The sequence below is a fragment of the Aspergillus affinis genome, assembly GCF_023601865.1.
Source record: "Aspergillus affinis strain CMG 70 chromosome Unknown NODE_26_length_314309_cov_85_634089, whole genome shotgun sequence".
NCBI lineage: Eukaryota > Fungi > Ascomycota > Eurotiomycetes > Eurotiales > Aspergillaceae > Aspergillus > Aspergillus affinis.
The window spans coordinates 108759-136385 of NW_026515807.1; the positions used below are offsets into that span (position 1 = coordinate 108759).

General features: G+C 51.0%; 8 protein-coding genes across 8 annotated transcripts; 5 read left to right on the forward strand and 3 right to left on the reverse strand.

Annotated features, from left to right (window-relative positions):
* Window positions 1-161: 161 nt before the first annotated feature.
* Window positions 162-533, forward strand: KD926_005388 (cytochrome c oxidase VIIc family protein; the record flags this gene model as incomplete). Its single annotated transcript, XM_053098608.1, has 3 exons — window positions 162-339; window positions 412-444; window positions 508-533. 3 exons carry the CDS (start codon window positions 162-164, stop codon window positions 531-533), a joined length of 237 nt encoding a protein of 78 aa, XP_052957514.1.
* A 537-nt stretch (window positions 534-1070) lies between these two features.
* Window positions 1071-5447, forward strand: KD926_005389 (Elongator subunit IKI3; the record flags this gene model as incomplete). Its single annotated transcript, XM_053098609.1, has 8 exons — window positions 1071-2208; window positions 2260-2352; window positions 2408-3172; window positions 3227-3569; window positions 3622-3854; window positions 3910-4022; window positions 4094-4373; window positions 4441-5447. 8 exons carry the CDS (start codon window positions 1071-1073, stop codon window positions 5445-5447), a joined length of 3972 nt encoding a protein of 1323 aa, XP_052957515.1.
* A 515-nt stretch (window positions 5448-5962) lies between these two features.
* Window positions 5963-7275, reverse strand: mvd1 (diphosphomevalonate decarboxylase MVD1; the record flags this gene model as incomplete). Its single annotated transcript, XM_053098611.1, has 2 exons — window positions 5963-7106; window positions 7202-7275. The coding sequence occupies 2 exons, from the start codon at window positions 7273-7275 to the stop codon at window positions 5963-5965; spliced, it is 1218 nt and encodes a 405-aa protein (XP_052957516.1).
* A 268-nt stretch (window positions 7276-7543) lies between these two features.
* On the forward strand, window positions 7544-8416 carry KD926_005391 (cytochrome c1 heme lyase CYT2; the record flags this gene model as incomplete). Its single annotated transcript, XM_053098612.1, has 1 exon — window positions 7544-8416. One exon carries the CDS (start codon window positions 7544-7546, stop codon window positions 8414-8416), a length of 873 nt encoding a protein of 290 aa, XP_052957517.1.
* Window positions 8417-8821: 405 nt separating this feature from the next.
* Window positions 8822-9706, reverse strand: KD926_005392 (SNAP receptor PEP12; the record flags this gene model as incomplete). Its single annotated transcript, XM_053098613.1, has 2 exons — window positions 8822-9346; window positions 9410-9706. 2 exons carry the CDS (start codon window positions 9704-9706, stop codon window positions 8822-8824), a joined length of 822 nt encoding a protein of 273 aa, XP_052957518.1.
* Window positions 9707-10098: 392 nt separating this feature from the next.
* Window positions 10099-12203, forward strand: KD926_005393 (nucleoporin NDC1; the record flags this gene model as incomplete). Its single annotated transcript, XM_053098614.1, has 3 exons — window positions 10099-10231; window positions 10326-10593; window positions 10667-12203. The coding sequence occupies 3 exons, from the start codon at window positions 10099-10101 to the stop codon at window positions 12201-12203; spliced, it is 1938 nt and encodes a 645-aa protein (XP_052957519.1).
* A 4505-nt stretch (window positions 12204-16708) lies between these two features.
* dspC (dual specificity phosphatase YVH1) lies at window positions 16709-18240 on the reverse strand (the record flags this gene model as incomplete). Its single annotated transcript, XM_053098615.1, has 4 exons — window positions 16709-17132; window positions 17225-17572; window positions 17818-18039; window positions 18197-18240. The coding sequence occupies 4 exons, from the start codon at window positions 18238-18240 to the stop codon at window positions 16709-16711; spliced, it is 1038 nt and encodes a 345-aa protein (XP_052957520.1).
* A 6822-nt stretch (window positions 18241-25062) lies between these two features.
* On the forward strand, window positions 25063-27219 carry znfA (putative C2H2 finger domain protein; the record flags this gene model as incomplete). The annotated part of the gene is made up of 2 exons (XM_053098616.1): window positions 25063-26660; window positions 26736-27219. The coding sequence occupies 2 exons, from the start codon at window positions 25063-25065 to the stop codon at window positions 27217-27219; spliced, it is 2082 nt and encodes a 693-aa protein (XP_052957521.1).
* Window positions 27220-27627: the final 408 nt, after the last annotated feature.

Sequence of the window (27627 nt, forward strand, 5' to 3'; positions counted from 1 at the left end):
CTCAGACTCCGGGGACGCCGCCGACCGGAAGCTCACCTGATGCCTCGACTCTCTTCCCGTTGATGGTTTGACCTTTGACAAGTTGCTCGCTCTCCCTCCGCCCTCCTCTCCTCTCCGACTGTCTCTCTTTTCCGCATTGTCTCCTACCGTCCAATTCCAAAATGAACGCCGCCGCCGCTCTTCGGGCTCGTATGGCCACCTCCTTCATCGCCCGCCGTGGCTTTTCCACCACCCGTGCCCAGCTCGGTAGCCCTTACCACTACGCCGAGGGTCCTCGCTCCAACATCCCCTTCAACCCTCACACCAAGTATTTCTTCTTCAGATACTGGGCTTTCATGAGTAAGCCGACCCAATCGATGGATACTCGGGGTGCTTCGCGATGGATTATGCTAATACCCTGGTTCCGTTTAGTCACCGGATTCGGTGCTCCCTTCGGCATTGCCGGTATGTTGACGATCCCAACTACGCATTGCGGTGCTCAATTGACTAACATTACTTCCTCTCTAGTCTGGCAGACCTACAAGACCCGGTAAATGCCGTGTTGCGCCGTGTTTCTTCGCACCATGGGATTTGGGGACATGGTCGAAAATGTACCCTAGAATGGAAGCGGTCGGATATCCTGTATAAAGCTAGCGAATTGACCAAATTGGGGGAATGGAGATGTTTTTCTTTTTGACGCGGAGGAATGTCCCTTAAGCCGTAGAGACTCACAGAAGGTGATATGAATGTAAACGGTGTAGAGAGTGGAAACGGAGTCGTTGTGGATGGGCCGATGCAATCTTCAATCTGAATGAAGTCATTGGCTGATTTTCTTTTTAATTTTTCTTTTTTTTTCTTCCCGCATCGCATCGCTTTGCGGCTCCGCCCATCTCCAAAGGAAAGGTCCCCTTCCCTTCCGCATATCTCCCAAACTCCAGGACTGAGGACGACTATCGAACATCCTGGGAATTTTGAATTCCCGATTGGTTTCCCGGTTGGATTTCTGCTAGTCCGTCATTCCCTCCCGCCAACATTGCGGTCGATTCATGGCGGGGTAAAAAAGAGTCCTCATACACTCTCCACTCTAGAATATGCGCAACCTCAAGAACGTGCGCCTCGCCGAGGTGCAGCTCCAGAATGAGCTTCCTCTGACGGCGACGGCTTGGGACACTGCCTCCGATGCTGTCATTTGCACATTTGGTCCCACAGAGGCCAACCCGGTCATCGAACTGAGAAGAAAGCGTGCCGATGCCTATTTTTCGGACCCGGTAACGGCCGATACCTTTGAGTGTATCGCGTCCTGGGATGCGCCCTGTCCTTTGCCGGAATTGCCCTGTGATCGCGTTTGCTCACTGCATTACTTTGCCGACAACCTGACGGCCTGCCTGGTGCTCGAAGGCGGCGACATTGTCACCGTGCGCGAAGAACCGCTTCCCGGCGAGGACAAGATCGAGATTGTGGGTTCGGTCGATGTGGGTATCACGGCGGCGGCTTGGTCGCCGGACGAGGAGCTATTGGCTCTGACTACTCGCGCCGACACCTTCTTGTACATGACGAGGGAATTTGAGAATGTGGCCGACATCACTTTAACCCCCGAGAATCTGCAGCAATCTCAGCACGTGTCGGTGGGCTGGGGTAAGCGCGAAACGCAGTTTCAGGGTAAGAGAGCCAAGGCTATGCGTGACCCAACCGTCCCCGAGAAGGTGGACGAGGGAAAACTAAGCAGTAATGATGACGGACGGACCTCCATCAGCTGGCGCGGGGATGGCGCATACGTCGCGGTGAACCGTGTCGAGTCCGGTATCCGTCGTGCTATCCGAGTGTATTCGCGAGAGGGAACCTTGGACAGCGTCAGCGAGCCCGTCGATGGCTTAGAGGGAGCTTTGAGCTGGCGACCTTATGGCAATCTCATTGCAAGTATCCAGCGGTCCGAGGAGAAAATTGATGTCGTGTTCTTCGAAAGAAATGGTCTGCGTCATGGCGAGTTTACCCTGCGATTGACCGAGGAGGAACGAGCATCTTGGGCTTCAAACATTCATCTTAGCTGGAATATCGATTCGACGGTGCTCGCCGTTCAGTTCCAGGACAAGGTCCACTTCTGGACGATGGGCAATTACCACTACTATCTCAAACAGGAGGTCCCCGTGGTTGTAAACCATGAATATTCGCATCCTTTTGCTTTCAAATGGCATAATGAGAAAGCGTTGCGCTTTGTGGCCGGCGCCTCAGGTATTTTATGTCCTTTGAGAGATCGTTGGCTCAGCTAATGCTTTTTGATAGACTCAATACTCGACGTGGAATTTGTTTTCGACGTTGCTCATAGTTCGACGGTTTCCCCGGGTGATGTCGGGGCTGTGGCTGTTATCGACGGGAGTGAGTTCTTGACCCTTTCCACAGAAGTCGAAAGTACATATCTGACTCGACCTAGAAACCTTGAAATTGACCCCGTTGAGGTTGTCGGGGGTGCCGCCTCCGTTGGCCCACAATGAACTCGCCTTGGACTCGAACGTCATCGATGTGGCGTTTAGCAAAACAACCACGCGTATTGCCGTTCTCACGGAGAACAGCTTCTCTATCTACCTATGGTCCTTCAAGACCAGACCCGTGGCCACCCCTATACTTGAATCGAGCTACCCCTTGTCAAACACACCCAACAGTCGACCTCGACAAATCGCCTTCATCAATGAGACTGAGGTGTATATTCTCAAAAGCAGCGGACCCAATAGTACCGATATCGAACGAACGACATTGGAGACTCGAGACACCGGTGTCGTCTATCAGGCAGCCGATTCGGAGCAGGTTGTTTCTATCCTGCCCTCTCTAAGCCAAGAGACTCTATGGTTCTCGCACGTTAACAAACCTGGTCAACCGATCTCCTACTCCTACATCAACACAATCTCCCCGGACGAGGTTGATATTGCCCCCTTTACTTCTAGCCCTACTGCCGATACCTACTGGGCTAAAGCTGCTCAAATATCGGAAGACGAGGTGATATCTGCCGATTCCTTGAACTCTGATAAATATGCTAACTCTCCCAAGCATGTCCTGGTGTCTTTGACGAGAACTGGCGCTCTATATGCGAATAAAACCCTGCTCGCGAAGAATTGCACATCCTTCGTGACAACTCAAGCCCACATCGTGTTTACCACCTCCCAACACCTTCTAAAATTCGTTCATCTGACCAGACCAGAAGGTGAGTAAGAACCTCGCTAAATTCTTTCTCCAAATAACTAATTTCCAACTCTAGCCATGGATGTACCCCTCGATACCCCCGAATTAGATGAAAGATGCAGAAGCATCGAACGTGGAGGGCGCTTGGTGAGCGTCGTTCCCACCACTTTTGCCGTTGTCCTGCAAATGCCTCGTGGTAATATCGAAACCATTTATCCTCGCGCCTTGGTTCTTGCCGGTATCCGGAATTTCATCGATAGAAAAGACTACCGGAATGCATTCCTCAGCTGCCGTAGCCAGATGGTGGACATGAACATCATCCATGACTATGCACCCGAGCAATTCATGGAGAACATCCCGCTGTTCATTGATCAAGTTAAGCGCATCGATTTCATCGATGAGTTCATCTCGCGCTTGAGGTATGTCATCTTCCTAAGAGCCTGTTGGCGATATTGTATTAACTTCCACCAGCGAGGAGGATGTCACCCAAACTCTCTACAAGGATACGCTACCGAAGAAGGCTGAAGAAGCGGCAGCCGCCAGCCTTCCCACCAAGGGTAGCAAAGTAAACCGCATTTGCGATGCATTTTTGGCCACTCTGGAGAAGCGGCTAGACACCAACCTGCACAACCTTATCACTGCTCACGTTTGCAAGTCGCCACCCGCCCTTGAGGCTGGCCTTCAATTGGTTGCACGATTGAGACGTAGGTCCAGGATCGATGATACTCTTGCTGGCACTGATACTAACCAATTGATTAGAGCAAGCCCCCGAGCAAGCGGACGATGCAATCGAGCACATGTGCTTCCTGACTGACGCTAATCGCCTTTACGATCATGCACTGGGGCTTTACGATCTCGAGCTCACGCTACTGGTCGCTCAGCAAGCTCAAAGGGCACGTGCCACGCCTGAATCCTCACAGCTTCCAAAGCTAACTGTACACAGGATCCCCGCGAATACGTTCCATTCCTACGGAAGCTCCAGCAGGCCCCTGAAACCCGACGTCTGTTCGAAATCGACAATTACCTGACCCGGCACAGCAAGGCCATCAAACATCTTCATACGCTCAACGCCCACGACGAGCTTCGGGCATACGCAATCAAGCACGTTCTTTACAAGGACGCTATCGATCTCTACAAGTACCAGCCTGAACAACTACACGACATAACCAAAACCTATGCCGATTACCTCTACGACGAATCGAAGTACAAGGAAGCAGGCATCGGTACGTTTTCTTCTTCATTAACACATCAATACTCTTATCTAACCTGGCTGCTAATATCCTCGCTCAGCATACGAATCCCTTTCCATCTTCACCGACGCATACAAATGCTACCACCTGGCACATCTCTGGCGCGAATCCCTGTACTGCGCCATGATGGTCCCTCTCTCGGAACAGGACCTGCACGATCACGCCGTCACGCTCGCCACCACCCTCACCGAGGAGAGCCGGGACTACGTCTCGGCCGCAACCATCCACGCCGAGTACCTGCACGACCTGCCAGCCGGCGCCCGACTCCTCTGCAGAGGCTCGCGCTTCGCCGAGGCCACGCGACTACTCGCCCTACACGGCCAGCAGGCCCTCATCCCCGAGATCGTCGACACAGGGCTCGCCGACGCCATGGGCACCATGACCGACCTCCTCGCCGACTTCCGCTCGCAGCTGAACGCACAGGTGCCGCGCATCCGGGAGCTGCGTGTACGTCGCATCACCGATCCCTTGGCCTACTTCGGCGGCGACCCCACGACTGGCGAGCTGGGCGTCGACATCCCAGACAACGTATCCCTGGCGCCGACGGACGCGTCGACCCTGGCCGGCCGCAGCATGTTCACGCGGTACACAGGAAACACGAGTAAGACAGGCAAGACGAGCTCGTCGCGACAATCCTCGCGGAACCGCCGCCGGGAGGAGCGCAAGCGCGCAAAGGGCAAGAAGGGCACCGTCTACGAGGAAGAGTACCTGGTGAACAGCGTGCGGCGACTCATCGAGCGCGTCAACACCACTATCCCTGAGGTCGAGACGCTGGTGGATGCGCTGCTGCGTCGTAACATGCGCGAGCGTGCCGCCGCCGTCGAGAAGACCATGCAGGAGGTGGTCAAGCTGTGCGTTGAGAGCCGCGAGGAGATTGTCGGTGTTGAGACACCCTCGCAGCAGAAACAGCAGCAGCAGCCCGACGACAACCCGGAAGAGGGAAATGAGTTCGAGGCTTCCATGGTGGCGACAGACAGCCTTGCGTCGGCGCAGAATCTGCAAATACCGACGGTCAAATTGATGAAGCAATCGGCTTTGTTGAACTGAGCTGAATTGGGCTTCCTTTCGTTTTCTTTTCCAAATATGACTTGACGACACAAAAGCAAGGAAGAAGGGGAAGGAGGGAATCCGTCATGTGGCCGAATAATTTCTTCTTCTTGCACAAGCCTGGTTCAAAATAGGTTCAGGCATTTCAAAAGTCTTACGGGTGTTTCCCCCTCATGATTGAACTTTTTCTTTATTGGAGATAAAATCGAATTCGTAGGAGTTCATATAGACAAACTTAAATTAAAACCAATCTGGAGATACAATGGTATTTCCATATGTAAAAAAAAAAAAAAAAAAAAAAAAAATCCAATTTCTGTTTCGTTGTTGAAAACATCAGGCATACAATATGGGTTGAGCCACTTTTGTACGACACGACAGCAAAATTATGCAAGGGAAAGGAGATTTGGGTGGGTGGGTATCTGCTCTCAGCTGAATCCCTTCATGCAAAAGGACGCTCGAATCAAAGCTTTCCAAATACGACAAAACCCGTTTTATGCAGGCTCGTCTGACGCACCTCACTGAGAAAGGATGTCGCCGGTTTCGCTCACAAGATGGTCAGTCACGCTGATAGGGCCCTCTCCGACGCCTGTCAAAATGACGCGGCTGACGCCATCCTTGATCACCTCCACAGCCCGGGAGTCCAGGCTATCCAGGGGGACACCGGGAGCGGTGAGGTTCTTCAGGGGCTCATAGAAGGGGCCGTTCCACCCGTCGGCGCTAGCGCCGAGGATAGCCTTGATCGTACCCGCAACGAGCTCGGAGTCCTTCTCGAGGTAGTAGATCACGGCGTTGGGGCCAGCATCGAAGGTGTAGGCACAAACCGTGCGACCAGCGGCACGGTTGATGTCGTGCACGAGTCTAACCGCAGCACGGGAGACGTCGTTCATGTAGAAGATCGGGGGCCAGGAGTCCAGGCAGGTGGCGTGGAAGCCATTGGAGTCCCGCATGGTAATCTCCGCAAAGGCAGGGAAGTCCTTGTTTTGGATCGCAGTCTCAATGGCGGTCATTCGCTCAGGCACGACCGACGTGGCCCGCGTAGCAAAGAGGTTGGATGTAGCGACCGTGGTCTGCATACCCTCGGTGCTGGGAACATCCTTCTTCTCGGCACTGACCACCAGAACGGCCGCACGCATCTCGGGCCAGTGCGAGGCAGGCGCAACCTCCTCGGCCAGACTGTCGCTTCCATCGGTGAGGCTACCAGCGCGCCACGCCACGTAGCCACCCATCAGAGACCGGCAAGCGGATCCAGATCCTTGACGAGCAATCCGGCTAAGATCACGGGGAGACTGGGGGAGTTGGTATAGGTCGGCAACCGCCCGAACAAGAGCGGCGAAGCCGGCGGCAGAGCTGGCGAGACCGGCAGCGGTGGGGAAGTTGTTCTCCGACACGATGCGGAGGGGAAGAGCCGACAATTTCGGGAGAGACGCATCCGCAGCTTCCAGAGCCTGACGGAGCGAGCGCAGGTTCGAGAGACAAGCGAGGGTACGCTTGGAGGACTGGATGTCCTGAGGCTTGCCATTGAGGGTGAGCTCATCTGCGGTGGGGTATTTGGCGGAGCAGGAGGCGGTGGTGAGAGTGCGGAGGGAGCGCTGGGACAGGGTGACGGAAAGGGAAGAATTGGTAGGAAGATTCAAGGTGGCATCTCTCTTTCCCCAGTATCTATACAGACATATGATCAACACCACCGGAACTAGCAAAACACCCGTACTGATTTGAAGAGGGGTAAATATCGATCTAAAACTGGACAAACTTACTTGATCACGGCAATGTTGACTGGAGCCGTGGTAGTGGCACGGAAGACCTGGCTATTCTGGGTAGAAGCGGCCATGGTGAGTGTGTGGAGTGAAGTTGCAGCGAGAAAGGAGGCAGGAGGGGCAGGCAGCGCAAAGGGGGAAAGATGAAGACAATAGGATTACCCGGTCCGGAAATCCGTTGGGGCCCAAGGGCGGTGAGAAACCAGAAATTCCCCACCGCCTGCCGTATGGGATTTCCCAGAGTCGCAATTAATAATCTGTCGTTCGTGCTCTCTTCCTATCTTTTTTCCACTCGTCCTCAATCTCTCTTGTCAATCGCAAGATTTCCCTCCACCCCTCACAATGGGAGCTGGTGCAAGCACTCCGTCGCCCCCTCCTCCTGAGCCCTCTCAGCCGGCAACATGTCCAGTGGATCACAAAACCAGGGAGGTCTGGTTGCAACAACACAAGGCTTCGGGTGGTGCTCCCCATCCGATGCCTCCGGACGATGAGAAACCCAAGGAGAAATTCCAACGTCCGCTGTCCACAGATCGCGAAATAAGCACGATACCCCGGGCCATCGATGCTGCCACGACGAAACAATTCCCCGAGGCCGCCGATCAAGCGCCGTCACCATATGCGGCCGCGTCCGTTGCATCGCATGGAACGCCATCGAACGCGGAGACCGAAACGGGCCATGATCAGAATACTGGAAACTGGATCTATCCCTCCGAGCGTCAATTTTTCGAAGCGCTGATGCGCAAGGGGAACACGCCTTCCTCCACCAACTCCGCATCTGAATTAGCCACCTCAGTGGCATCAATCATCCCCATCCACAATGCCGTCAACGAGCGCGCCTGGCATCAAATCCTCGAGTGGGAGAAACAGGGTCCCCGATCAGACCCCGGGAGCAAGAAATGTGGAGGTCCGCGACTGTACTCTTTCCGTGGCTTGGGTACGGATCCCCAGTTCCTGAGTCCGCGCGCTCGCGTGAACAGTCTCATGGGGTATCAGCTACCTTTTGACCGACACGACTGGGTGGTGGAAAGGTGCGGTGGGGAGAGGATCGAATATGTGATTGATTTCTACCAAGGGAAATCATCCGGTGGTAATTCCTCGGGAGGCCTGGCAGCCAACGCTGGACCGGGCAAGTTGAGTTTCTACTTGGACGTTCGACCGAAACTGAACAGCTGGGAGGGCTGCAGGTTGAGGTTTAGTCGGTTTGCGGGGCTTTAAAAGGCAACTCGCGCCGTCCACGTCTTTGCATGATGCACATATAGATGGCGAAAGTGGAGTTTTGGGTTTCGGGTTTGGGCAATGATCCTGATGTATAAAGTCTTGTATAACAGCAGCTATGTATGATACTCGTCTCTAGAGGAGCGACGATCGAAGAACAACAAATGCAGATAGCACTTCCCTCATCCTAACGCCCGCCGGTCATAAGATAATGAAAAGTCCGTATAGGGGAGACAAAACTAAAAACAAAACCAACCGCAAAGAACAAACAAAAGTGTAGGGGTACACATAACCGTACATCCGAGGATATCATGGAAGAAAGAGAAAAGCGATCATATCAAAACACATCACAGATGCGCAGCAAAGGCTCTCACTCGAGCAATTCAAGCATGGGACCAACGCACCTCAACCAAGAGTGGCTGCCAGCACGATAATGAGAAGAATGACTGCAAGAATGACAAGCAGGCAGCAGGCCTTGTTCCTTGCATTCTTCTGATGCCGGCTAGCCCCGCGCAGCTCGACATTTGCGCCTCGCGTGTCGTTGTTGACACGCTCGACGTTCTCACTGATAATATCGAGCTGGCCGCCTTGTTCGTGGACAATATGGGCCACATCGCGGAACAACTCATTGAGTTCCCCGACGCTTTGCTCGATGTTGCGGATCTCCGCTTCACGTTCGATGATCAAGGTCTCCTGGAAATCCACCTCGTCTTGGTTCGCCAGTCGAGGCTGTTGTTCAAGTTGCTGTACTTGTTGCTGTTGATACGCCTCGGCATCTTCGGGGGGCACTTCACCCTCATCCACAGCAGTGCGCGCCGCTACTGCAGAGGCACGTTGTTTCTCTAGAGCACGGCGCTGAACCGTTTGGAATTCTTCTAGAGTGGCCTTGAATTCAGAAGACAGCTTCTGCTGCGTCCATTTTTGGGATGGCTAGATGATATGGGTCAGTCACATGGCATAGATGAAGGGGCCTGTCATGCGGGTCTAACGTACGTTGACGTCCTCCCATGTTTGAACCTTCTTGATCCCCTCTCCGACTTCCTTGAACCCCGATCGGGCCTGTTCAAGGAGATTATGGACTCTTTCGCGCACTCGTTCGGTGTCTCTCCTTGTGCCTAGCAGAGCGATCTGATCCGACAATCGGGTGATGTTGGAGGTTAGGCCGAACAGCTGATTAGAGAGGGTCTCGGTGAGGCGGTAGAATTCGGGGTCATCGCGGTATTGCGGATCATCGGATCGGCGCATAGTAGTAGGCTGGGACTCCAGCGAGCTCAAGCGGTCGAAAGACATGACGAGGATTATTCGTTGGGGACTCGAAAGTTGCGAAGGGTAGATTGAAGAGAGGAGAGGAGTAGCGTCAACACGGCATTGCCTAGGATTGATGCCCGGAATTGCAGGCCTCCATCACATGATGCAATTCTGTGGCGGGTGGGCAGTCACCTGAGTCCTGAGAACGGCGGGCGGTGTGAATGTGGCTGGTGTGTTTTGATGCTTTGCTTCTCCCGAGCTTCGGTCCAAAAAGCTTTATTTCACCTTGTCGCATGCTCCCCGCGCCTCCGGGTCACAGCTCATTCACCCTCCGTCATTCTCTCTGTGTCGCTTCCCGGCTGATCATGCTGTGAATTGGTCTTAACCTCCTCTCTCATCCAGAGACTTTGCAGTCCTTCGCTTAATCTCCCATCATGGCTGCTGGCGGGCCGCGCCCATACCGGCGCATTTTGACGTCTGCCCTGCACCGAAGATTTGTTCATGCTTCAGCTTTGGCGCTGCTGGTCAACTATTTAATTGCATTCCTCATTGGTGATAAATCATCTTGTAAGTAGCGCACCTGACATACGCCGAAGGGAAAGTCCCAAAAAAATTTAGTTGTCGAGTCGTTGATGAGTTGCTGATTTTCTTGTGCACTTAGTCCTATGGTCATGGTTTCCAATCGGAGCATGTGGAATTCGTACAGTCCTCTTGTTCATCTCTAGTCTCGTTGTCTTCGTCCTGCGTGTTGGGCAGATGCACATTGGTTCGAGAACCACCACCTCTCCGCTTTTCACTCTGCAAGACTCCCTCCCGTTTAAGGCGATCCAGACTACAGGGTGGTATCTGTTCTCGGCCTGGTGGTTCAGTGAAATCTATACGTGGTCGTCTCCTAGAAGCGCAAATCTGGAATGGGTAAACCAAGCAAGGTACGTTGTTCTTCTCTCTGGTACACAACGCTCCATTGGGAAGCTGGACTCTCTCTGAACGACAGTAAATTAGGCCCCACGAAAGAGTGTCCTTGAACGAGCAGACGGTCTACTTCTACGCCTGCAATTTTGCCTTAGCAATTGTGCAGTCGGCAATCCACTTCTACTATGATTTCGATCTCATCCCCATTCCCGTCGCCAAGCCAGCCACTGGTGCTGCTGACCAGCGGAGGCATCCCGTCTCGCCGATTTCCAAGCAGATTCAACAGGCGCTACCTCGAATTGTCGCTGATGCAGTCAAGCGGGTGGTCAAAGTCACCGCTATCCTACCTTTCTTATACGTGATCTTTTTTAGGCGCGCAGCTTGGAGCTTCGCTATGTTTTTCGCCAAACTGTTCTGGAACTTCCCGCAATCCGCCGCAGACCCTCCATCACTCAAGACCTTCGGCTTTTGGCATGTGTTCCGACCTCTGTGGTCGGGGACACTCCTCGTCATCTGCTGGGAAACCGCCAACCTTTTCTTCTCTGTGTTCCTCAGCAAGGAGCCTCTGAAGAGGGGCCAACCATTGACAGCAGACGCGAAGGATCCCAACGGCAGCCTTTTGACCGGATTAATTGCGAAAAAAGAAGCCGTTCGTGCCTTTGCTTTTTGGGAGTTGTCTTTCATCAGTCAACAATTCCCTGACCGACGTAAGGCGATCTTCAACGACATCGATCGTGAAGGTGCGCCGGCGTGGACACAAATCCTGCAATCTGCCAGCGATGTGATCAAAGGCGTCTCGGCTCGCATTGAAGAAGAAACGAAACCTCAACCGGGCTCGAAGCAACCGCAACCAGAGCAGCCGCCTCCCGTTCTACAGACCCTGCCCCGTCTCACCGAAGCGCCCAAGGCGCAAGACATTTTTGCGCCCTCCCCCAAGGCAACTTCACGCCGACAGCATTTTGAGGAGGCCTTCAGCACAACTGCCAAGTCTTACGGCCAATCTACTCCGGACTGGCCAGGTTGGTCACCTGGAAGCAGTCTTCGCGCCCGTGACGCCATCAACCGTGCCTCGACATCCTACCGGGAGCTCAAGATTCTCACGGGCATGTCGGCCGGCAAACCGGCCAACGTTCATTCACTCGTCGCCCTTTTCCTGCGCTCCCCAATTGGCTGGCTGTTTCGACAAACCTATGCCCGCCGGCTGTCGGCTGTCGTCCTCGGCTCTCCTAATTCCACCGCATGCACTATTGTCGATGCGATCGACTCGCTAACTCGTCTTCTCGTGGCTAGTCTCCTGGAAGATCAATACGGCAAGGTCCAGGCGGATGTTCCTGCCGTCGTACGTCTTTACACCGATACGATCTTGATTCTGGAGACGTTCGTCAACAAGGGAATGAATGTGCACTGGACAGATATCTACTTCCCGTCAGAAAATAGCCCCCAGGACCAGTTGGAGGCACGACGGGTGCCGGAAGTGGATCTTGTTCGCGATGTGTTGAAGCACTCTCTCAGCGATCTTCTATCTGCATTCAACCCTTACCTCAAAGACATTGGACTTGTCGGAAAAGATCTCCGGCTAGCCAGAGAGGCAGCTAGTCTTATTGAGTATGAGACGTCCACAAAATAAACCAGCAATGAACTATGACGAGCGAGTAGGTTATGCATTCCGTTCTATGGATGATATGGACGGACATTTTATTTCTGCATTTGGGGCTTTTGCGCATTTTCCTGCATTGATGCAATGTAGTCTGTCTTTTTTTTTTTTTTTTCCTATACTTCGCCAGTGTATTATGGGGCTTTTTTACCATTCCCTCGAAACAATGTTGCTGAAAAGTCACGACCTGCTTTTTTAGAGTATAGTATGTATCGCTCTGGCGTTTGCCGGTGGAGGCTGTTCAAATAGATTTTTGGTCTTTGTTTACTTGGCAATTTCATGCGCAGAAGACTAATGAAGGGAGAGTAGCATGTTGTACTGAATGAGTATATCATGAGCTACCATCTTCAACTTGAGAGACCTTAACGTGAGGATGTCCGTAAACCCACGCCGCCTAATCTAGCATATATACATCCATGTGACCTAGTCTCTCAGCCCAAGGAGTCTACACAAAGGTACCATTCATTCCTAAGACCATGAGCCAACTCGAAGCAAAGAACAGGTCGATATGGCCCTCTTCAAGATACCCCGCCGAGTTTTTGATATTCTAGAGACAGTCCACGGGTTCTTCTACTCGACAACTCGACATATTCCTCACCGATCAAGAAAAGAGACAAATATATATAACTATTCTATTCAGACAAACCCTAGCTATAGATGTAGTGTAGTATATACATACCTATAAAGTCACCAGACATCTCTCAACCCACCCCATCCCCCACTTGACCATAAAGTACCGGACCCCTATCTAAACACATACACGTATCACACATCGTCCCACCAACACATAACAACCCCCAAACCCCCAACCCACAGACACCCGACAGTTTTACCAACCCCATGCACAGCCCAAACCCCAAGACCAGACCCGCCATGATCTACATAGTAATAACCCCTGTTCCTCGGCCCCTGACAAGACGAAGAACCGCTCTATAAACAGCATCCGATGCTCCAGCTCCCCCCCCCTTCATACACCTTATTATGTAGTCATGTCATGCGACACTATAGCTCAGGTACTTAGTTATTCGGCCCCTGTCATCGTTAAAACGAGACAGTCGGGGATTAACAAATGGCATGCACAGGGTGGAGAATGGATGAGGACTAGGATAGCTAGGTAGGGAGGAAGCCACGTCGTTTTGTACAGACGTTTGGCCCCTTTGCCTTTCCCTTTCCCTTTCCCTCTCCCTTTACGTGAGGATGATGTTGTATCGTGTACCACGTGAAGTAATGAAACGGAGGATTGGGTTGAGAGGTATCGTTTGTTGGGATGGATTGTTGGGTGAGAGGTAGGTAGGTAGGTAGGTAGGTAGGTATGTACAGTACTTTACTTAGGTAGTTACTGATTTTACTTAATGACTTATTTTCTAACTTACTTGCCCCTGAATAATTAATTCATTGTGATTCTCTGTTCCACTACAGCGCTATTAAACATTGCTACCTAGATACTGAGTACGCAGTTGGGTAGACAGGGCTCAGTGTCATCCGCACGTAGTACGGAGTATATACTCCGGAGACGGAACCCATCGAATGACCAGGGAGGAACACGGCGTACAGTAGGCTATTACATTACACCGTATGTACTTGGGCTAGTTAGTTATATCGGGCTCAGTGTCATCCTCAGCCATTATTTACGGAGTGTTCGGATCACGGAGTACGCATGCAGGGTCCCTCCGTAGGTCCTACGGAGGTACGTAGTAGGCAACAGACCCAGTCCATCCCATACGGACGGAAATAGCAGAAAAGAGGAGACGAGAGTACCTCGTACGGAGTAGCAAGTAGAAGACCGACGCCCAGAAACCTCTCCTCACCTCCCAGCTGACGCCATGATGCAACAAGAATCCGAGCCGACGAGCTTTCCCTGTGGGGGAACAGAAATCGAAATTAAGAAGAAAAAATAAGGCCCCACGGTTAGAGGAGGAACAGAGTGAGGGGGACAGGAAGTCGAGAGAGGAGAGTCGAGGGAAGTTGTCCTGTAGATACAGTACGTATGTACTTCGATAGTGGGGACCGAAGGAGGCTGTGCATGTTTTAGCTTCTTCCAGAGAAATTGGTTGAGGCAACGGACGGAGTCTTGCTTGCCTAGGCAAACTGGGTAGTTAGGGGGGGGGGGGGGGGGGGGGGTTTTTTTTAAGGAACAGGGGAAGGTAGAGAAGTGCTATTGTTGGTGCAGGGTCATGGGCGTGATCTTGGTTCAATGAGACAGGCTGCGGAGAATTCTATGGCCTGGTATTATGTTTCTATACTAGACTGAGGCTCGAATGTCTACTCAGTAGATGGTAGATAGTCGGGTAAATATAATTAGGCAAGCCATGAGAACTGGGGGTAATGGAGTCAAAATCCAAGAGACTGATTGGTGAGAGACTACAAATTACTGGGTGAGCTTGACATTGTAATCTACTCGACAGAGAACTTGGTACCTGGATTATCAGACTAGTCCGGTGAGAAGGGAGATTATGGAGATCATCGTTTGGAGTTAAAAGAGAAAGAGTCTAGGTTAGGGTTTTTGTCCCCTCCGAGGAGTTAATTCGAAGGGGCGGGCACATCCAGTGGTGACGCAGCGACAAGTAGTCTAACTACTACTAACTAGTAGAAATGAAAATGAAAATGAAAAAGAAGTTGTGACGTCACTTACCAGATGCAGACAGACCTACTCCATTCGGATGTGTTCATTCAGGCAATGATTGCAGAGGGCATATCTGAATCAGGAAGAAGAGTGACCAGGTCGGTCGGGCCAGAATCCAGAAACTGAAAAGACTGGAAGGGTCCTCTTCCGCCATGCGATGAGTAACGTAGTCTTGAAACCAAGGGGGGCCAAGCGAATCAGTCAACGCTTTCTGCTCGAAGTATATTGGATCTGAGGAATGCGAAGGATTCAGATTTCAGAATGGATCAAAAGTGCAGGGAGGGAAAAAGAGGGCGGTCTGGTCCGCGTACTGAAATTACCAAGTGGAGGAGAGGGCCCTCCGGATGGGGGAAGTGAAAATTACCCAGAGACAAATACGCTGGTACGGTGGTAAGTTTCGTCCGGGGCGCCGTCGCTTTTTGCAGATTAAGGTACCGGCGGGACTAGACCCGACTCGGTAGGTACTGGGTAAGGCTAGGATGGGATAGGTAAGATGGATGGATACGGACAACGGAAGCGATTCCATCCATGGGTCTCTGGCTGCCCCAGTTGCGTAAGAGCAGTTTGCACAGCCCCCGTGCCGGAGCTAAGGAAAAAGGGCTAGACCAAGTCGGTCTCTCCCTCGCCCCCCCTAAGTCCCCCTACCTGTCCTATTCTCCCATTTTCAGGGAAGGAAGATAAAATAAAATGGAAAAGAAAAAAAAGAAAAAGTCCTGCGTTAGTAGACCACCACTAACCTTGGTTTACCCTCCCCTCTCCCCCTCCCCCCATTAGGCTACGCAATGACCAAGGAGCAGTACCACACTAGTCCTAACCGGGTAAGCTAGGCGGCTACTACTGCCCGCCCCGGCTTAATAATCTGGCCCAGGAACTGTGCAAGACTGCGAAGTTTGTTCTCCCGATCTTCCCACGGTGCAGATCCCGGGTCTATGCTCCCGCCTTGATTGGCCGCGTTGCGCTCTCGTGGGGCTGCCTTAAAACAGCCTCATGGGGATGTGGGGTTGAGCCCTGGATCCTGACAGGTTTCTAGCGCTTCGAGGCAAACTGGTAGGCATGGGTGGTGCCATCCCCAGGTACACCGTGCGGAAGACATAATTGTAGGGAGGACGACGGTTGGCATAGTCGGACACGGTTCGTCTCGATGGGAGGAAATCCGTGCTTCCTCTTTGGGTGGTCGTTGTCGGGTGAAAGGGAGACTTGCAATCTCCTGTTTCCTATCTATTATCTCCACGACTAACGGCGCGTCTTAGGCCGCTCGGGAATGATCGACATCAGGGTCCTATGAAATCACACGCACGCGCAGTTTCAAAGTCAGACTGAAAAAAGTCTAGACCGGACCCTATTGTTGTAGTACTATTAGTTTATTGTCCAGATATAAAGATACCTGTCAATGCTCTCGAGTCTAGCCTCATTTGTTCTTATTATATTCCAATGACTGCCGGACTGCCCGCAGTCTCCTGTCCAAATAAGTTTTCGGACCTCTTGCTATCTAGCGATCTAGAATCCTTGTTTCTTTTTTGCTCGTTCCCTTGGCAATTTAACGGGCCCACTGCTTCCAACCCCTGAGAAAAAAGAAAAAGAAAGCAGAAGAAACGGAAGAAAATAATAGGCTTTGTGGCGTTGATCTTTGTGAGATTGTCCCCAGCCCTCGGCCTAATTAGTGAAGAGAGCCGGCGATGATCGTAATCCCACGTGACGTATGTGGATGCAAGGCCTCGCGTTAAATGTGGCTGCTAAATTTTTCTAAATTTTGTTTTTTCTTTCAAGTGTTCGAGCGATCCTTCGTGTACTGAGTCTTGAGATGGACTCAGCCACGCTGATTTGTCTTTAGCGTGTGTTCGTCACCGTCTGGTCTTCACAGACTCCCTCGCCCCCCATTCTGCTTGTCAACGCTATTGGGTCTCATACCGGGTGGCAACCGGATGCCCAACGCTGCCGGCGGCAACCTCCCGGGTCCATGTCCCGCGCTAACTCGATCAAAAATATCAACCCTGGCCTTAGCAAGCCCGATGGCGGGTACCACCCATTCGTTGCAGCTACATTTCATGCCCTGCCACGCAAACTTGCCAATGTTGAACCCGCAGGTTGTGTTCGGGCATGTCAAGCGCCCGGAAAGCGGCGCCTCTTCGGAAGGTGAAGCGTCAGGGGTACTGTTGGGAAAAAGGCATGGACGCATCCATGTCAGCGGATGCAGGAAGATGTGGGCACAATCATTCGATGCATTCGCGCCCTTTTGCTGTCCATGCGGGATGACGAATGGCGTGGTTGCCAGCGTCCGCCTATTCGAAACTTGGTTAGCAGTTGCGACTGTGTGACAATGATGGCCTGTCTTGGGAGCAATCCATGGCTGCCGCAGATGCAGGACACTCACCGGCATTTGCGACACTTAATTTCTCTTGTTCGATCCGTGGTCTCCTGCGATCTCTGCTGCTCATCTTCGAAAAGCACGGACGTCATCTCCGGCGCCCGTCCGCATGCTACGCTGTCTTCAACTTCGCGACGGTAGAGCCACCGACTGTAGAGAGGATGATTCATAACGTCATCCGGGCAGCCCATCTCATGGTAGATAGACAATTGCTCCATGAATCCGTCATTTGGCTCACAGAATGCTCGACTCTGACGAATCACCTCAAGCGCGGATTGTGGTGTTAGTGCACTGGGCTGTTGGTGGAGCAAATAGGCAACGCAGACAGCGGCCGAGCGGGACTTCCCCATGGCACTATTTAAAGTTAGCGAGATATTTTTTGACGGCGAAGATTCATCGTCATGACTCGTAGTAGGTCCGTGAAGCAGGAATACAGTTTCGGGATGATCAACATGGAAACCACGTGACGTGGCACACGGTATACATCAATAAAGGTCAAGGCGAAGAGCAAGAAAGAAACGAGAATGCAAGAAGGAGCAATACACATATATATGAAGAGATATTCAAAAACCAAAACAAGTAAAAGAGAGCCAACTAACCAATGAACAAGCACGCTTCCGCCAGCATCCAGGCCGGACTGAATGAACTTGATGGCAGACGGGAAATGCTCTAAGAGATTCTCATCGTCCATATCATCTACATCGATTTGGTGATGCTGGTAAGATGAGAAAATGTCATCCACCTGTTGTAGTCGAACCACTGAAAGGATATGGGTGATATTTGCGCGACTCAGGGCCGCTTTGTTCTTCAGCGCGAAAACGCTACAGTTCAGACCCATCAGTCAGCTTGTAAACCATCAATAATGCGTTCATCAAACCCCCCTCTGCATGGTGATCCCTTGCGTCTGCAGATAATCATGCCCCGCTATTTTCGGGATCACGACGTAAATTTGCTACCCAGGGTAAGGCGAGACCGTACCCTCCTATGTAGATATTTTGGCCGGGAATCTTATCCATGGCCATGGTTGATGGAACGGGGTGATATAATCCAACTCGATAGAAGGCGAGGGCGGTAAAGTGGACGGCGATGCAATGTACTTGTTACGAGGGATGAAACAATCACAAGAAGGACCAGAATGATAGGGTGTTTGCTGATGATGGCGCCGCTGGTTCGGGTTAGACGTTGCGATATCTGGAGCCAAGACTTTTGGTGCCGCGTCTGATTGGTTTCCAGCATGTGATCGCATGGCGGCAACGGCAGTGTGCCCAAAGCGGCTCGCAGCTAGGGTGTAGGGCAAGGGCAAGGGCAGAGCAGCCGGCCAAGGCCCGGTCGGTGGAATCCTGAGGCATGCATGATCGGAGACCCCGCAAACATCCTTACCGGCTTCGTCTTAGAGTTGGTCCGGTAGGAATCTCTCCAGGCCCTAACCATCCGCTAGAGATGATCTAGCGTTGGAACTTGGAAGTCTTGGAGGTGAGCGACACTTGAGCCCGAAATCCGTCCGACATCTTGAAGCTACCCCTCATCCCGCCTGTAACTCCAGTCACCTACCTTGGTGTGACCCGATGCTGGATTTGCCTTTGCAAAAAGTGTCATCTTTGCCTGGCGAGGACGGGATAGAGTCCAGGTGATACCACAACATCGGGGGTCCACTCCCGACCTTCTCAAACCCCCTATTAAGCTCGGGTACGACAGAGCGATTGGTTAGGAGAAAGATCGTTTACGTACATATAGCCATGGAATCCATCTTGAAGCCGAAAGATACAGCCACCCCTACCGTGTCTAGGTAGTACGTACGACTGACGTAAACCTAAAATAAATACCGCGGACCAAGATGATATCCATTATCCAAACAGCGTCGTGTCTCTGGAAATTGGAACGCGGGAATGCACCGGATAACCTCAAGACTCTTCACGGCATGATTGGTGTTCCCTTAGCGCCAAGGATTCAAAGGCGGGTTTCAGATATGCACCGCGCCATACAAAGTCCATGTCGATCGATCATCCAAGCACAGTCCTGTGCGACCCTCTCTTATACTGAGTATTCCGTAGTGAATACTATACCAACTATGTACGGAGTACTCAATACGCTCAGGGCTATTATCTAGGTATCGGTTAGCGCCGGTTTCATTCCTGCTCCATTAGTTAACAGGTCGAACCAACAATGTCCAGCACCTGCTCCCTAGTCAATCTGTAACTGGGTCCCGAGTTGCCAGAGTACTTGCAGGGGCTTTCGAGCGACATTGACAACGTGCAACAGGCTCGGGCCAAGATGTCACTACAGTTATTTGGCTAGGTAAATAATGCTTGACCTTTCCCGTACAGTGTAAGCTACATGATGGAGGGGGGGGGGGCAATAATAGGCATACGAAGAGCGATCAAAAATAAGGAACAGCCCCTCGGGTCATAGGTATACTTTTAGTCCTTTTAGCCTGTCCGCCGAAGAATACCCTGTGCACGAGACTTGGTCTGCAGCCTGTTAGGGCTTAAGGCTGACGGCACTTCTTACAGGCTACGGAACAGACTTCACCAAATTGGGGGACTGGCTGTCTTTTTGCCCTCCCGCCTCGTACATTCCCTGTCGCTGTGTTTGTTGGACGCGCATTCTGTGTACAGTAAAAGACAGGGAACTTTCGTCATCCAGTCATCGTAACCGTCTGACTGGCACGACAGATATAGATTCCGCCCAACATCGACATCTATATATAGTGTACGAGGGATTCCCAATTCCCATTTCTAGTAACTGATTCTGCTAGCCAAGAATCGTGATATGCTCCGTGAACAGCCCGCAAGGATTTTCGTGATTTGAAAAACCCTGCTTACTGTGTTGTGTCGGCCCCTGATGAATGATACTGAGACAACCAGGGCAATATCTCAATAGAAAATTTTAAATAAATGAAGGAAAAAAGCTAAATTCTGGCCTTACAAGCGGGAAGCTAGCACCATGAATCCAATCCAACCCATTGGATTGCCACCTGTGGATGCATGCATGCGTGTCCTGTCCGTGTGCTGGTCGGTGGGCTCGTAAGATTCAAAGAAACTGCATGATCAAGGTGAGCATGAGTTTCTTGGCTTTTTTCTCCCCCTCACTGGTAGGGAATAATGACCGTCAATGGCGATTGGAATTGAATGAGTCTTGATGCCGCGTCTTGTGGTTATTGCCGACGTTGTGTACTCCGTAAGACACCATTGGCGAGTGGCAACGGTTTGGGAGCAGTACTCCGTACGGAGTACAGTAGATGGTAAATAAACTATAAGAGCAAAATTCCTGATATACACCCACGGTGTACGCATACGGTGTACAGAGAAAGCGGAACAAGGCGCGAAATGTCTTGCAGATCCATTTGATTGCCTCCTTTGCCTCTTCGCTTTCGGGAGATTTTTAATTTATTTTAATTTGGGCCTTGGGTTGGTATTGCCTATTAGAAAGGTCCATTTGAGCATGTACATTATTTGTACTGGAAGAATAGCTTAAACATGTCATGATTCGAATATGATTTCCTGTTTGCGCTAGCTATTCGAACTGAGGAATCGACATGGATGGACTCTTTGGATTCGACGAGAGAGAGAGAGAAAGAGAGAGAGTAGGCTGATAAAGGGGTGTGTGTACCTGTACTCCGTAGATTGTGTGGAGCTTGTTCTTTAAACCAGAAATCACCATGAAAATGCTTTTCTGGGTGAATAATGTAAGTCTTACATATTCCATCCCAAGAAATAAATTGGACGGGCATTTACTGCGTATATTCCCTCTCACCGCAGGGCCCATTGCCCTACGGAGTATACAAAACCGGATATGAGGCCCGGATTAAATGACTTGGATTCTGGAAAAGGCCCAATAGAATATTATTTGACTCATATTCTCGATCCAATTCCTCTTCCCAAGAATAATTGGAGATGGGATACTATCATATTTTCCAAGGCAGATCCTTCTCTCAGGATCTCGTCTTTTCCCCTTCCCCCCCTCCTGATAATTCAAATTTTTCTAAATCTTTTTTTGGCTCATATTTTATAATTCTCCCCTCCCCCCTTTCTCTCATGTATCAGGATATTATCCGTTCGTATCCAGGGAGCTCCTCGGATCGCAAGGTGCGACGGGAAATGCCAAATGACAGCAATGTGGCAGTGCATGTATCTAAGGAGCTAGTGGAACCCACTAGACCAGCATTGGCGGCGGGTCAAGCTCGACAAGGCCAGTGATCGTTGGCTGTCGCTGCCCGGCACAAATTCAAGGTGGGGCCTGGTGCATGTAGTCGGGTTGCATGTATTCGGTACCCTGGGAATTTGCTCTTTTTTTTTTTATTTTTTCTGGCCCTGGGCCCTTTTCAATCAATCCCTGGGTGAAATTGTGGTGTTTCCTTCTGGAATCGGATTGCCATATGGTGATGACGCTGACGATTCCTGGTATGGTACGTTCGTAATGACTCAGTCGGGTCGGTTTTTTTGCAATTCGGAAAATTCCTGGCCCTTCGATCAAAGGTTTTTTTAATTTTTTAATTTTAATTTTTTCCTGGTTACTGGTAACGAAAAGGAACGGAGGGGAAAGTGAAATATATTAAATAGAGGCGAAAAATGGATAAAATTACTCGCGCATTTACCATGTACTGACTACTGAGTAAAGAAGACGGGAGAGTTCAAGAGTGTTTAACAGCATCTCAAAAATTGAATCGGATGTCGCCTCGATACGACCCGCAATGGACGGTTGTACTCCGGAAGAGACCTTCTTCACCTGGTGGTGCACACGACCTGGAAAGGCTGGAATACGCAGGGTAAGCAAGGAAAAGCACATGGATAAGTGATGAGGGGGAGTGAAATGTTAGAAAGCATTTAAAAGCTAAATCAGAAAGAAAAAAAAATAAAAAATAAAAAGGTACATTTACAGTAATCAGTCAGTAGATTCACAGCGAGAATCCCATAACCGCGGAGTTAAGAAGGGAAGTAAAAGAGGGGGGCAAAAGAGAAGGGGAAAAAACTCGTGGCAAGATCCGAATATCAGACATCATTATTAGGCAGTCAGTTGTAGAAACCTTGATTGTGTCCCCATACTCAGACTCAGACTTCCAATAGCGTGATGGGGTCGAATGGAGCAAGCGTCGAGTGGCATTATTGTGATTATTGTCAGTGGTTGCTCCTAGCTGGTAATCTACCAGCACTGCCTCATTCCAAACCACCCGTCTCCAGTCCGTAGCCTTCCACTGTCAGGACTAAACCCCGGCTAGCCTGGGTGATGCACACCGCTCTGGAATTGGTCTAGGTGGAACAGAACCATCCGTCTTTCCATTTTCTGTTTTCTATCCTGCCATGGAGGATCAAAAGGCGAGAGTCGATCGAGTATCGAACGGGTTGAATGACATCGTCACCTAACTAAGTTATGGAGTAAGTAGATAGTTACTAAGATAGTCGGACGGGAACTTTGATAGTAGTGACGTCCTTCCCGGGGCACCGATCTCAGCGATAAATTGATGAATAATTTGGCCGCACGGGGACTGGCTGATGGGCATCCTGGATTTGGAACAGCTTTTTCCAAATCCACCCCACCCCTTTTCGATTGGCACAGAAACTCTCCTGGATGCGTTGCGTTGCCCTTTCCAATCCTCAGTCCTCCGTACGGAGTAGATGGAGGAGGATGATTACGGAGTTATGATCAAGCCTCGGGTCGAGAGGAGAGGGCTGATGGGCAATATACCGCGGTCATCCTCTTACTCAGTGGACAGGATAGAAGTCGCTGACTCTTAGTCGTTCTCGGGCGATCCATTCCAACGTGGTGCCCTTTTCTAGCCCTGCCATCCCGCGCGGGTTATGAAACGGCGTGGTTCTTGAGTTCTAAAAGACTAGTAGAAGATTAGGTTAATTTGCTGCTAGGTGACAAGGATCACTCTCGAGAATACTAGACCGTCCATAGCTAAAATAGAATGTCGGTGCCTTAAACCGACCCCATCGCTATCATTATGATTGTTCATTTGACTTACCTGTTATTCTCTTGCCTTTCATGCTGGCAGTTCAGTTCGTCAAGATGACCGCCAGCGATCTTCCCGGGGCCATTTTACAAAATTTCAGTCCGCGCGTACCGTAGGTATGCATCGTATACCTATCGTACGAGCCCGTATACTTTACCTTGCTTGTCCTGCAAGAATCTGACAACCAGGGCAAAACTGCCTCCGTACATACGTAAGGCAAGGCTAAACGACGACCACAGGGGCTTCTCCTACTTACTTCCATGCGTCGGGTCATTTTCTTCCCTCATCTACTCAGTACTCGGTTTCCCTTCTCCTGGTCCAAGGGACTTCATCCCAGTTGGTCCGTCCAAGCTGGTACAGTGGCCCACTCAGACCAAACTGCAGCTTGGAGCGGATCCTGAAGTACCAGCGTTGTATCATCTTGAATACAGGTAGTCGACCTCTGCTTTGCCCTATAATTTCGGAGGAAGGCGATGACCCTTTAAACTTTTTCCTCTTCACTTCTATCTGCTGTGTAAGGATCAAATGAAGATGAATTTGAAAACAATAAGGTAAATTCGGGTTTACTTACACCGTAGAAGATCCAAAAGAAGGGAATTGATTTTTTTTTTTGCCCACACCCAAATTACGCCGTACACCCATTCATTTTCCCCAGCCTCAGAGGCACCAATCAGGCGGGCGGGTGCACCACCATCGGAGCCCACCTTGTCTCGCCTTATACACCCTTACCCTTACCCTTACGCCTTACCTGTACACCTCTTGCTGTTACCGGGCGAACTTCCAACTTTCAACTTTACAGCTCTTCCACTCCCCGCCGTAATTTGCAAGAACGGGAGGCAAGCGTGAAGTACCGCTCCTCAGCGCCTGCCCTTTCTTACTACAACTGGTCCTTCCGTCGCTTGATTCTACTTTGCCTTCACCTTTTCCCATCTTTCTCCCTTCCATTCGCTTCCTGCGAGCAAAGCGCTTCCGACACGTGCGCTCTCTCCCTTTTCTTATCCTCCTCTGCATCCCCGTCATCTCCTGCTCTCTCCCGCTTTATTAATTTATTCCCTGTCATCCGACACAACCTATCATTACGGGGAAAAAAAAAAGGGACGCTTGCTCCAGAGGAAACCGCAGTTCTTGTCTAACATCTCTCCCATTCGGTCTCCTCTTTTCGAGGGCCGCTCATTGCATACCCGGCTTGTTCTCCGCTGTAACACTGCTTGCTTCCCTCTGATATTATAGCGACACTTAAAACACGACCCCCCCCCCCCGAATCAAGCTTCCAGTATGTTGTGTGGTCCTTGCGCCGTTCTCCGTCATTAAGTTGCCGCTGTCCGGCGAATTGATGGCACACTACCGGTTTCGCAAGGTTGCGCGCGACTGTTGCAGAGAGCCGTTACGGTAGCGAATAGCTGGCTCGACCATCTGGGAATCTTCCTAAAAACATTAACCTCCAAATCTTTGGGCGAGGTACGTTTATCCTTCAGCCCTATTGCCTATTCATCAAAGTTGCCTGACACCTTGGTTCACTGCGTTGGTAGACCCAAATAACCTTTTTCCACCAAATCCATTTCCGCGACAACGGAGTGGTCTTACGTACCTCCCCATCATTCCTTAACCTTTTTTATCTCTGTTCTTGAAAACCTTTCAGTTCCTTCTTTCCTTAAAGAGTCATTGCAGCGGGTTACGTTTTGAGGGGGTTCGTGGTCTTAGAAGCGGGATCTTCTATCGAAGCATCGAACAGCCCGAGGCAATCTAAGTATTCGCATCCGGCTTCAACGACTGGAGGCAAATTCGCCCCCGTATCGCCCGCCAACCTCCTATGAAGTTCTGGTGCTCCGCTCTGTGAATTGTCTTTCCTTTTTGAATGCCGGCATAGTCCTTTTCGATATCCGATTCTACGATGGACTTCCCACGACTTTCGCCACCTTCGATTCACGTGCATGACATCAATAACCGCTATGATTATCCTCGTTCTGCCGAAAGATCGCCATACATTATGCCTGGACAATCATACTCACCTCATGGGCCCATGCCCATTCCAACGAGCTCAATAGCTACGTTTGCCCCGCCGCCTTTGCCCCCGCCGCCACGTATCAGCGATTTGGAAAATGGCTATGACGCTGGATGGCTGCATGCGAATCCGAAAAGCCCCGTCGGAACCACCAAACTTGCACCAATCAGCCCAAGCTCGAGCTTATTTGGAGCTCACCGCCGTCCCGAATCCGTCCCGCAGGGTGATCGAATGATGATCGATGAACTAGACGGCCGGCAAAGCGGCTTACCTATCTCTCGAAGTCCCGAGGCTCACATCAAGATCGAGCCGCCACCGCCAGCTGACGAAGGCTTCCGAAATTCTATGCAACTCAATCACAGCAGCCCGATCTTGAAAGGCGAGCGGGATTTCTCTCGGCGCAGCGTGAAAGACTCGTCGGATGCATACGATCAGCATCTCTTGTCCAAAATAGGCAAGCCGCTTTCCCCGCGACAGTCCATCAGTCTTGGAACGGAGAACAAAAGCTCCTTGTCGACCCTTCCAATTCCATCACGAACCCTGGGGAGCTTACCTTCCCCGGGGGGCTCTGACGGCCCTACACTCGATGTCCGATGGTCCACTAATTCCCAGGGGGCCGTATCGCCCGGAACGAAGGTCGCCTGGAGGGAGTACGTCGGATACCGGAGTCCAAGTGTCGAGAGCAGTGCTCCATCGTCTGCGGTGGATTATGACCATTCGACCTACCTTCGAGATGCCTGCCGCCGCCGAGTGGGTGGGACGACGCCCCAGTACGATGAAACTCTCAGCCTCCCCAGCCGATCGAATAGAGGCAGCTATGACCAGGGCGTCTTTTCGGACATTGAAGGCGACTTCTCGGCCGATGACAATCTGCCGCCTCGGTTATTTCATGTTCGGGAAGCCACGCCGCCGTACCTGGAAGTTTCGAAATCGGGCACCAAGCGACGAGCCTCTTCACCACCCCGGGAACCGATAGGCGATGATAGGCGCACACTCCATATCACCACGAGTAATGGCGATCTCTCCCAGAGACGAACCAGTGGTCATCCGTTTACCAACACCCTTTCCGTCAATAGTGGTTATGCCCCTAGCCACGGGAGTCTCTCGGCTGCTTCCTCACTAAGCCTTCGAACATCGGGATCGTATTCGTCGGCCGCTATTTCCGCCGGAGGGAGTAGCATGACAAGTATATCCGCCTATGATCGCCCGTCGCCTGGAGGCCATTCGCCAAAATCGGATGCGGATCCGTTTCACGAGAAAGCGATTCTCAACCCCAGCTCTCCCAATGGAATTATCGGCCCGTCGGTCGCAAGGGCGGTCCAAAACCAAAATACGCTGGAGCCTTCGAGCGCAAATACGGCACGGAAAATGTCATTGCAGACGACTCTCAACGTACCCAAGCCCGCGGGCCCGAAGATGGGAGGGCTGTATATTTGTGATTGCTGCCCCAAGAAGCCCAAGAAGTTTGACAATCCTGAAGAGCTCCGGTAAGTGTTGGAGAAAAAAAAATACACAAATCTTACGAATGAATCAAGTCTAACATGTTTCTTTTGTAAAAACAGGGCCCATGAGATGGAGAAGCAATATTCGTGTTTATTCTGCAACAATCGATTCAAGAACAAGAACGAGGCGGAGCGTCATCAGAACTCCCTTCACTTGCGACGTCACTCTTGGTCATGTGCAGCGTTACCAGGTTATCAAGCTGCCTTCCATCCTTCTTCGTCCCCAGCTTCCCAAACGAACTCGGGGCCCTCCCATGACACATGTGGTTATTGTGGTGAAGAATTTTCTAATTTCCCCCAACCGGATTGGGATCGCCGATTCGAGCATCTGACTGCCGTGCATAAGTTTGGGGAGTGCAACAATGCAAAGAAATTCTTCCGCGCCGATCATTTCAGACAACATCTTAAACACAGCCATGCGGGCACGAGTGGCAAATGGACTAATATTCTCGAGAATGCTTGCATGAAGGAAGAAGCGCCTCCGGAGCCGAAGAATTCCAACATTGCGTCAAATAAAATCAACGATGTTCTCGGTGGTTGCTGACAACTAGTGCCCTTCATTGGTGTACGATTTCTCTCCTGGATCACGATGATCCTCGACTCAAATTCTGGAGTGCGACGAAGTCTCTTTGATCCCCATGGTTACCTTATCTCATAGACGATTTGCCGGAGTCGGGCTGTTTATCGAAAAGAATACCCCGGAATATGTGTACTGCATCGTTCTCTGAACTTTTTGTTTCATATTTTGATCCCTTATTCTCTTTCTTTCTGAAAGTTGGCATAATGTCGCTTTTCTAAAGATTCCATGGCAATCTCGGAATGATTCTTTCGAGTAATTTGTTACCATTCTTCTGTTATCTATGGCCTGTATTTTCCAACGACATCGTTCATTTCTTGCGTCATTGGGGTTTGAATCGTCATGACATGGTATAGGCGGCTGTTTGGATACACA